The sequence below is a fragment of the Poecilia latipinna genome, unplaced genomic scaffold, assembly GCF_001443285.1.
Source record: "Poecilia latipinna isolate Pla-1442-1.1 unplaced genomic scaffold, P_latipinna-1.0 Scaffold531, whole genome shotgun sequence".
NCBI classification, from domain to species: domain Eukaryota; kingdom Metazoa; phylum Chordata; class Actinopteri; order Cyprinodontiformes; family Poeciliidae; genus Poecilia; species Poecilia latipinna.
In genome coordinates, this window is record NW_015113147.1 from 8,060 (window position 1) to 18,999 (window position 10,940).

Consider the following 10,940-nt stretch of genomic DNA (forward strand, 5'->3'; position numbering starts at 1 on the left):
TCACGTGGCGAAAAATAGTTCATTTGTACAGTACACTGTGCAACAGTGGATTATGCTTCATGAGCCTTTAATTAAACAAACAAAATAAAAAAGTGCTCAAGATTGTCTTAAAAAATAAGAATGCTACTATATCAGCCTTAATCTCAGGCATTTATGTGGCTTGAATATTAAGGGGCTGAGGCAATATGAGTCAAACATAAATAAACATAAAAAAACAGTATTTAATGTCTGGCTTCAGCATAGGTGCTGCCCTCTGTTGCATTTCCTTTTTTTTTTTTTTTTTTTAATAGAACCAGGTTTCAGTTCTTCACCGTCTTCAAAGGATTACAGAGAAATTATTTACAAGTCAGAGGGATAAATTATTCTGATGCGCGAAGAACGATAGTACTGCAACCCAGTCCAACAGGCTGGATAGGTCAAACGAAACCAGTGCAGGGGACAGTGTGCAGCCGAGTTCAGTTCTGTCACTCTTAAGGCAGCAGTGCAGTCATGCAACAAGGTCCTCGTGCGTCATCTCCCGCTTCTTCTTTTTCCTGCTTTGTCCGTCCTCAAACGCTTCTCCTGCTGCACAGTTTTTCCAAATCCGTTCAAAAGCGCAGTCGCACAAAAACAGGCAGAGGTATGAAGCCACAAACAGTTCAGCTTAAAGACATCACAGCAGTAAAGGCAGCCAGGCGTAAAGCAGTTGCAGAGCGCGGCCCCCCGGCTCCTCAGCCTCTGCTCCGTTCAGTTTGGATCCGTCTCGTCTCTCACCGCAAGTGAAACTCGGGTCAGCATATCAGCTCCTGCTTTATTTCGGACCGCGTGCGGAAAGGCGGCTCGCTGAAGGAGAAGGCGTGGCGGCCCGTCTTCAGCTCGCCTTGAACCGGGCATATAAGGAACGACTCAAAGGCCAGCTCCGGGGAAGGAGCCGGGCTCTCGGGCTCCGATTCCGACTGGCTCATCTCGGGCTCGTCGAGCGAGGAGGCCGACATCGCGTGGAGGTGCGGGTGGGAGGGGGAGAGGGGGTTCAGCCAGGGGTGATTGAGACATTCTTCTGCCGTGGCTCTCTTCCTGTGCACACAAACACAATAACACTGTGGATGAGTGGAAATTCCCAAACAGTTTGTATAATCATTTGATGGCCCGGGTCTTCCGAATTCAATCAATTCTCTCAGACGTCGGGTATGTTCCTTTTCATCACTGGTTTCGCAAAACCACATAAACAGTACTTTCAGCTCTAAAAAATGTTGTTGCCTTTGTCTCATTAAGACCCAAAATCATAAGAAAAACTTGCATTCCCCCCCATTGCAACCGCTAATCTGTTGCAATTAAATGATACTGACTCGAGATTGCGGCTTTGGCCGTGAGACAGACAAATTATAGCTGCAAATGAAGGCCTCTTCACTGGAGGAGTCTAATTAGGGTAGAAGTGAGGTTAATCAGAACTTTTTTTTTTTTTTTTTCAAACAGACTTGCAAGGCTGTTAATTTTGTGTCCAAATCAATAAAATGAACATTTTTCTGTAAATGAAGCAAGTTTGAAGTTAGAATTAGCAGAAAGAGGAAATGGCTTCGTGTAACAGTAACGTGAATCATGTAACCACACGCATGTAGTTCCGCTGGTTGCGAACGTGACTCACTTCCTTGGTGTGAAAATCCATTTAAGGTGATGCAGATAGAAGCAGATTATTGATTTAGCTCAAAGTATCCGATTAACTTCATCTTTAAGTCAATTGCACAACCGAGGAATATTTTCGATTCTTATTTTGCTGCAGAGCAAATCTGACACACTCAATTCAAGGAAGCCAGACCAACAGTACTGGATGTCTAAAGTGAAGGAATAAAACACACTCATACATATGAAAAAAGTAAATTGTTTCCAAATAAAATCCTCACCTGGGGTTTTTCACCAATAAGGACTTGATAAAGTCAACTGCCAGGGAGGAGATCCCTTCAAACGTGTCCTGGGAATAATCTACATTGACTTGGGAAATGTTGAGGAATGTCTCCTGCTTGTCATCACCCAGAAATGGAGACTCGCCCGTCAGCATGACGTAGATCAGGACCCCAATACTCCTGGAACAGAGAGAGGAAGGAGGATGTTATGGGGCAAAGGTGTCTTCTTGGATGGTTTCACACAATTCACAATGACTACAATCTGCCTGACTTCCTTTGAGCCATGATCTTAACCATGATCCTGCTCCAAGTTGATAACAAACGCAGAAGAATTTGCCAAATGACATCCAAACTAAACACTATTGCCAACTTATTTTCCCACATTTTAAAACATCAAAACAACAAACTGCTAAAAGTGCAAATAAAACTATTTTGTGACCATTTTTACAAAGTTTTATGTACAAGGCAGCAATATTGGATTTTACAATTATTCTAATGATTTTTCCAACTTTAAGCTTGGACATTTAGCCTTTATTCTTCAACCAATTATCTAATAGGTATGTCATTTTGTATCAAAATCCAGTTGTTGTATGGCATGGGTTTCAAACCTTCAGCCTTCGAAGGCTAATAACCTACAAACCCTAATTGAATGACTATTACCTCTTTGACTTGCAAGCCTGAAAATGTTCTAATTATTTTATTCATGTTGAATCAGTGATGTATATATTCTACTGTATTAAAACAAATAGCAAAGTAGCACCCTTACCACATGTCCGTAGCAATGCTGATGGGTTCATAGTTCAGGATTTCTGGTGCTGAAAATTAGAAGCACAGACCCAATTAGTCATGAATTATGAGCCCTCAAATGTGAAAAGATACATGTGAATCTGATAATTTAAAAGCTGAAACCAGAACTCACCAACATATTCTGGGGTACCCAGAATCTCCCTGACCTCTGCGATCTTGTCCATCCTTCTGGACAAGCCAAAGTCCACAATACGAATATCCCCCAGGGGTCTGGCGCTGGTCAACAAGATGTTCTGGGGCTGGAGAGAAAACACACACAAAGATTAGGCAAAGTTCTGTTACATAATGACTATATATACACACTTGAAGTGGCCTGAGCTCTTACAGCCGGCGTCATCAGCTGTCCGTGTGAATGAATTCAAGGTATTCTGGCTAGACACTCCTGACAAGATTAAGGTGTAGTTCATTAGCTTACAGGTTGCTGTTCTGATCTCAGATCATTCACTGAGCCTATCGGGTTCCTCTTGGCTTCACCACCAGGCTTGTTTAGAGGTTGGAAAAAAATCAAAGTGTGAACGCAACTGAGTCTACTTCTGGGGGTGGGCAAGTGGTAAAGTTCAATGAATGTGTGGTTTTGTAAGAAGAAACCAGAAAGCGGTTGAACACATTGTTACAACAGAATGCATTGAACTGAACATAATAGCTATGTTAAAATCACTGAACTCATTCCTCACAGGAACAGTCACTATGCACCGAATGAGCTCTGGTTGCATAACAGAAAAACCCTCTTTATCACTGTGTGCCTCAAGGGCATAATTTGTCCTCCCCTGTCCTAGAAATTGTGTCCTTACTTTCAGATCCAGATGGACAACGTTGTTTCGATGCAGGAAGGCGACTCCATTCAGGATCTGCTTGGCTAGTCGTATCACGTCTTTCTCTGTGAAGGCTTCGTCGTTGTCGGCCACGCACTGGTCAAAGATCTCCCCACCTGCAGCACTGCAGCGACAGCACAAGATGGAGACATTGGAATAAATTAATCACATCAGTTACCAGCAACATATAGAAACCTACATTTCTGCAAAAGATACATTCATTGCTGTACTTTGGTTTTAAAGATCAAAGTTTGACCACATCTACACATACAGGAGGGCCGGACATAAATCAATAACATTTTAGGCATCCTGCCTGTGAGTGTGCCTTCCTACTCTTAGAAAAAAATGATTGAGATAAGAATGTTACATGAGGTAAGAGGCTGTGATAAGATCTATTACAGCCCGATATATACCTATTGAGTTTAGTAAAATAGGAGGAAGAAGCAGAGGCCAACAATGCAAAACTAATCAAAGCCTAGAACATTTGTGAATACAAAAGGAAATTATGTTAAACCTGTATGAAGTCACAAAGAGAGGGTAGGTGTAACCTCAGCCTGCAAAATTGCTGACTTGTTTGTTAAATAAATAATTTTGGACTCAAAGTTTTCGAGGCAGAAATTGTCCGATTCCTGACGGCTCTTGGTGTTCTTGTGCAACACAGTTAAGTAGAGTGGAGACATAGTGGATTTATGTTAGATGCCCAAGATCAGTCAAATCAGAGCCTCGAGCTAAAAGGTCTCCCCTCCCAAAAAAAAAAAAAAAAAAAAAAAAAAAAAAGAAAGAAACTACAACCATGTGCTTGGGCTTTAGAAGGCACACATACTTTTCATCCTCAGAGGGAAAGCTTTGGGAGCAAGCCCTGGGCACAATGTTACATAACCATCATTTTCTCGTCTCTTTCTAGGCCTCTACTTTTAACAAATTTTGTAAAATAACATGTCATGGCCATTCATAAACTGTTTGTTGATTTTAACTGTATCAACAAGCATCCTACCTCCATAAATAATGAAGGTTCTCAAAGCAGCTAAACTGTTTATTCTGACTTTTTTTTTTTTTCATTTCTACACTAACTGGATGCAATTCCAGTCTTCGTGCTTCAAATCCACTGAATATTTTTGACTTCAGTGGCAAGAAGAAAACCCTTTTTCTTCCCGAGTCACAGTTTCCAAAACTAAACTTAAAACTGTCAACGTTAATTTCTCCTGCAAGCACTTCCAAAGTCTGTTCAAACAGCTAAGCGCCTGAAAGGACAAAGTGCTTCACTGCCTTCATAAAGCTGTCAGCAGAGAACCATCTAGGAAGCTGCTATCTTGATAAAGTCTGTTTTGCTTAAATTCAATAGAGACAACATGTTTTAACCAAGAACGCTTTGTTTTCCTTCTTTCCAAGAAAGGCATTAAACGTACTCGATGTTGTTTTGGGAGCAAAAGTGACTCAGTGGCAAAGCACACAGACTCGGCCTGAAGTCAGTTTCAAAGGTGAGGTACAGAGACAGAGGAAAATAAGGCATTGTCTTTGTTAAGAAAAAAAAAACAAACTCTGTTATTAATCTGCAGCAGAAGCCATTTGATCAAATCCAATGTTGGCAGACCAGACCACCGAGCTTGGGCACTCGTTTACGTCAGCACCCTGCCAACCAGTGTCACCAAGGATAACCTTACAGTTGGATGACTTTCCTGGACAATAGTTTGTGTCGGTAATGGTTCAGTTCAAATCCAGTGAGGTCGGTGTTATACTGACATTAAGGAACCCCCCCCCTCCCCCTCCACAAAACAGGAGACCATTTAAAGGAAACATAAAAGGATTTACTTTGTAAGAAATAAGAGACTGAAGCAATGTATATTTTACATCTTTAAGTTACTATAATTATTTTAAGTGTGTATGATTTGAAAAAAGCAAAACAAAACCTCATGATACAGTTTTAGGCATGTGCACAACAAGTAAAGGAAATGAAAAGCTACGTCACAATGACTGGGAGATCTACCGGCTAAAAGTACCCTTGAGAACTCATTTGTCATCAAAGTGACAATCTGTAAAATGTGTCATCATCTTGCTGCAGGTTTCTTTGGAACAGACACATCGAAGCTTGCATTTTCAGGTTATCAGAAATCAGCCTTTGCCATTTCTTTGTCATTGGCACGGATGTGGTTGCGGCTGTGACGTGTGCACAAGTGCATGCACAACATCTAAAACAAGCATGGGGCTTTGTGCTGCTTTTGGGAGCCTCGCTTGACACTTACATTTAAAGCCACAGGAAATGGAAAATGGTTTGCAATTCTTGAAAACGAGGTTTGACACTTCAGAGATGCAGCTTCGAACTGGTTTATGGGTTTCACCTTTAGTGTTACATCAAGTTTGACGCCTCGTGTGCAAGGAAGGCGGTGGTGTCTGACATTTAAAAGCCCTGCTGCTGAGTATTACGATATTGTTCGTGTGCTGTAAGGGTAACTGAGGACCCATGCTGACTGGCCTACTGTTATGTTTTCTCTGCAGGCATGGGGAGTTGAGCTGTGGTGCTACTTCCCCTTTCACACTTGATTCAAGTAGTGAAATGCTGCCACAGAGCAGCTTTTGTTCTGCAGAAGCATTTCAAGTCTGGGATGGGGATGACCAGTGAGGTCTTCAGTTTGGTCACTGAGCAGTACAGTAAAAAGGTACGTTAGCCATCTCTAATGAGGTAATTCGTCCACTAAGCAGCCTTCCTGAATTCTAATTGCACAATGTTATTGTAGCAGCCAAGGGACATTTACGTCTTACATCACTCAATCATAGCAGTCAACAACCAGACAGCCAAGAGGATTCCTCTGTTTTAGTGACAATGTCTGGCTAGTTTCCATGTGTAGTCAATGGCAGAACACTGCCTTAAGCACTGATCAGCACATTTTCAATGAGTAATCTGTGGTTCAATAAGTCATTTACTCACAGAACTCTACATGCAACATTAGCATTTAAAGTGACAGTTCCTGTCATCTGCCACAGCAAGAACCTGAGACGGTAAAGCAGGAAGAGCGAATAACCACAGAGAGAAAATTTCCATATAAGGCAGACTGTATGCAACAATAACTCAAGGCTGCGCATTAGACACACGTCTCTATTCATAAGAAAACCCAGAAGCTATGCCCATGCAAAGCACAGGATGTTGCATGACAAAATGTGCTCTGACGTAAAGATCAACTAAAAAAGAAAATCTTTCACATCAACTAGAAACCGGGTGAGCAACCAGACAAAGGATGCTTTTGTTGTCCAACGATTAAGAGATTTTCTGATCTTAAGTGATGAGAAGCCACATCATTACATTGGAACTTTTCCGAAATGATGAATTATTGAGAAAATTACTACAGCATCCATCTCATCAGCAGTGGAACAAGGATGGCCGACTTTGTTTGCAAACAAAAACACTTAAGTAGAGCATGCATTTTTTTTTTTTCAGACAGTTTAAAAGTGCTGACTTACCATTCCAGAACGAGGATAATTTCGGAGTTGGTTTCGTAGACCTCGTGCAGTCCCACCACATATGGGTTGGCCTTGGCCAGCTCCAGCACTGCTATCTCGTTGAAGATGTCCATGCGGCAGTCTGCTCCCTTTCGTCTCTTTCGCAGAAACTTGGCAGCGTACTGCTTTCCCGTTGCCTTCTCAGTGCATTTCTTCACCACAGCAAATTTTCCCCTGGGAACCAAAAAAAAAAAGGGGAGATATGAAGGGAGTGATTAGCGAAGAGACAGACAAATGACAATGAGTGATTGTTTCTGATGAAGCAGGTTATGAATATATGCATGACAAAAGGAACTGTTATGGAATGACACAAAGATAAGGCTGTTCAGAAGCATCATTTGAATGCCGTAGTGCTCTGCTAGAGGGTGGAATCAGATGTTCAGTTGAATTTTCTTATTCTCCTCCCTCGCCTTTAGTCTTCAGAGGGGTCTGACAAGAGGCAGATAAGCCTGAAACTTTTGGCAAGTGCTGCTGAAAGTGGGCAAGGGCCTGATAAGTGTATAAGCACAACGAAGATGCAACAATCGAGTTGCTGGAAATCCAAATAATAAAAACAGAAAACGCCCAACTGAATGATGATAAAATGAAATTCTGAGATAACTTTTTCAGCACACAAAGTCAAAGAAGGTACTAAGGGTCACCCATGGCTGCGGCAGGATGTCCGATGTGTGCAAAATTGCCACCAAGTGTCAAACCGACAAAATTGCCCGCCGTCCCCTCCCACGCTGATAATAAGGCCTTGTCCACTTCCCTTTCTTCCCAGCTGACAGCAGCGGAGACAAATGGATTAGTGTTGATGCCTCCACCCAGACCCTTAGCGAGACACTGATTCTCCTTTGACAAGTCATACAAAAGCTGACCAGTCAGCTAAAAACAGCAGCCTCCAGACCAGGACCACCCACCTGACCCTGGTCAGACAGTGGGTAATTTGCTCTAGGTCTGTTGGAGTGTTATAAGCATGCAAAAAAGTGGACACTACACTGTAAACATCTATGTCCAAGGAAGAACTCTGAGTCTCTGGGAAAACAGAGTTGAATGTGAAAAGCTGAAGAGCAGGACTGAATATAAATGAAAACACCCGTCAGCATGGTTTCAGACAAATTCCCACACAGTTTTTAACCCAAGACCACTATGCGCCTGACCAAAAACAGCAGCTCTTCTGGTTTAGCTCTGTTTTGGCTCCTCTCCGGGCTGCTGGGAGGCCCACACTCTTCATCTCTTGTGTAGTTAACCAGGCACACAGAATGGTGATGTGTCACCGTTCGGCGTGAAAAAGACGAAAGCCGTCACAGCCTCTTTACACTTAATTAGCCAAGTTCAGATCTGTGGGCTGGGAACTACATATGGAGTGAAAAGAAGTGACAAGTGGAAACATAAAAGAGCAACAGGAGACCTTTTCAAAGGTTGACAGCAGGTCAGAGGTCACCAAACAAGGCCATCTTCCAGCTGGCTATGTTCACAGTCATGTTTCAGAAGCACAGAACATTTTGGTAATATTTCGAGCAGAAGCTTTGCTTCACTCATTGTATTTTAATTTTTTTGCAAACGCATGAGGAATTTTTAAACCCTGACATTTAAAGTTGCCATTATGTAAAGGAAACCGTTAGGAAGTTTTAGGTTTATCTTCCAACAGAATCTGTTAAAAAACATTTGTTATCCATCATCAGCTTTATAGTGACACAAAACTAATTTCCCTTCTTCCACTTGAGAGATTTAGGTAATTTGATTGAGAAATCAGCTTCCTGTTGCGTCTGTGCTTTGTCTCCCTCAGCAGGTCACTGACTCATGTCAGATATGAAATGACAGCTCTTGCAGCTTGTAGATGCCCGTTTCCTATGCAGAAGAGCAGTTCCAGTTCCTGGTTTTGACTAAATCTAATAATGCAAAGCAAGACGATGACGCTTGAAAGAAAAGCCACCGAGCCGTATGGTTTCTTCAACTGGACACGGTTCAAGGAAGGCAAGTGTGGAAATATTGAAACAGACACCACCTCTCTCTAATATGGTGAACAAATTAATGTACAGACTTTACACTTGATTTCCTGCTGTGCGTCCGCATACATTCCTTCACCTAATGCGATTATGGGGCCTGATCTCAGGATGCTGTCAGGTTGAAACCATGAGAAGCGGAAGGAGTTTTAGAGGCTTCTCTAATCTGTACCTCATGGGCAACCTGAGGCCAGCAGCGGCTGGTGTCACAGTTATCAGAGAGTCTGAAAGCAAAACTGGCCCAATCCTAGCAATCAGAGTACAAACAGTCTGAAGGGAAGGTACACAACATGAAGTTGCAATAATAACGCTGAAAATTGTGATTATGATATAAATTATTAACCAAATTGCCTCTTAAATCTCTTTATTAGCACAGTAACTCTGCCAATACACCGGGGACTAGGATTTTGATAAAGAACAGGATAAGTCTATCAAGTATGTATTTTCAAATTGAATGACAGGGATCTGAAATTTTATATCCCCCTAAATACTGTAAGCAGTCCTTTGATAATGTTATATTCCTCACAAAGATATTGAAATAAAAATATATATATATATATACGTTCTTCAGATCTACATTAAACAAATTTTAACTGAAGCAAACATGAATCTTGCATTAAGCTTGAAAGATAGGCATAAGGATGAGAGACAAAAAAAGGTTATTTAATGAAAGCTTGATAGAAACAGGAAGTGTAAACTGTCAAGAACATATCTTAAATCTGCACTAAAATCAATAATTTCTGTTTTTGGGATTATCTTATTGCATGAAACTGTTATTTACCGTGACAACAATTATGTAGTATAAATCTGATGCCCAGCTCAAGAAATTGAAACTTTTACAACCACAATATTCAACCACAAACGTGGGCATACTGCAACAGCTGAAGAGTCAAACACTCAAAGTGATGCAGTGAATTCATAAGTAATGTCCTTCTAATGCCGACAGCAGCGCTGACATCTGGAGGAGGGTTGGTGTAACCCTTTAAGTTCATTCTACCTCACAAGGCATCTAAAATATTCAATAACAACAATAATCTGTTCGAAAATTTTAAGCAGAGATCCACTAAAGCGCTTTAGCAGTGCGCGAGCCCCCGGTGCCAATGCTACCTCACGAGACTGAATGCGGCACAATAACTGTCCAATTAACGCGCTTTCCAAGCACGTGCAGAGAGTAAATCTAAAACGTTTACATGATTTTCGATTATCGATGCATTGTTGCAAACTCTGACCCCTGAGGAAACACTGCCAGAGAGTCAGCTGACGGATTTTCGCCGCCGAGGTGTTCAAAAATACGCAACAAAAGCAACTCACCTGCCCAGTTCTTTGCCCACCAGCTCGTAAGTGGTAGAGAACGGCTCTTTTCTTATCTTCGTGTGGATTTCGGTCATAATCCCGTTCTTGTTCATCGCTGCTGAGTTTGGCGCCGAAGTCGCTCCTTGGAAATAAACACTCTCCTTTCCACAACAAACGTGAAGGGAAAAAAAAACACGATTTTCGGTTCAGCTCAACTAATAACTCGCATAATAAAAAAAAAAAACAAAAAAAAAATGAGTGGGCTTAAGCCAGAGAAATAATTGTGAAAACACCGGGAGGCTATCCAGGCTGAACGCGTCCCAGCCGAGTAGATGCTGCTGACATGAGTATTTCACTGTGTCTGTGAACTAAGTCTGGCTGCTACTATAACATAGGGAAACAAACGTCTCGTTAGGAACCAGCCCCTGTTCTGACGCGCCGCAGTGCAAAGCCAATGACTAGTTAAGCTGGGCGGACCGTAGAGTCAGCTGGCGAATGGAGGCAAGGTGTTTATTGATTCAGGTAAACTGACTTAAGGCCCTTCTTTTTACTGTTTGGTTTATTGTAATTGCTACATAAACTAAAACTAAACTGAAGATAACATCAGTTTAAATTTGTCTTTAGTTTAGCTAGATTAAAGTGTCCCTCTTTTACAGCTTTTCAAAAGTGAC

The 10,940-nt window shown here is 41.7% G+C and overlaps 1 protein-coding gene across 1 annotated transcript; it reads right to left on the reverse strand.

Annotated features, from left to right (window-relative positions):
- Positions 1-266: 266 nt before the first annotated feature.
- On the reverse strand, positions 267-10,698 carry stk17al (serine/threonine kinase 17a like). Its single transcript, XM_015040843.1, has 7 exons — positions 10,288-10,698; positions 6,950-7,162; positions 3,476-3,620; positions 2,797-2,923; positions 2,644-2,692; positions 1,878-2,057; positions 267-1,053 (listed from the first exon to the last, which is right to left on the reverse strand). The coding sequence occupies exons 1-7, from the start codon at positions 10,380-10,382 to the stop codon at positions 771-773; spliced, it is 1,092 nt and encodes a 363-aa protein (XP_014896329.1). The 5' UTR covers positions 10,383-10,698; the 3' UTR covers positions 267-770.
- Positions 10,699-10,940: the final 242 nt, after the last annotated feature.

What these genes read in the sequence shown, in the direction of transcription:
- stk17al (XM_015040843.1), bottom strand. Translation starts at nt 10,382, where the DNA reads ATGAACAAGAACGGGATTATGACCGAAATCCACACGAAGATAAGAAAA. An exon ending in ATTATCCTCGTTCTGGAATG is followed by an intron (nt 3,621 to 6,949) that starts GTAAGTCAGCAC and finishes CTGTCGCTGCAG; the next exon opens with TGCTGCAGGTGGGGAGATCT. An exon ending in AGCATTGCTACGGACATGTG is followed by an intron (nt 2,058 to 2,643) that starts GTAAGGGTGCTA and finishes TCTCTGTTCCAG; the next exon opens with GAGTATTGGGGTCCTGATCT.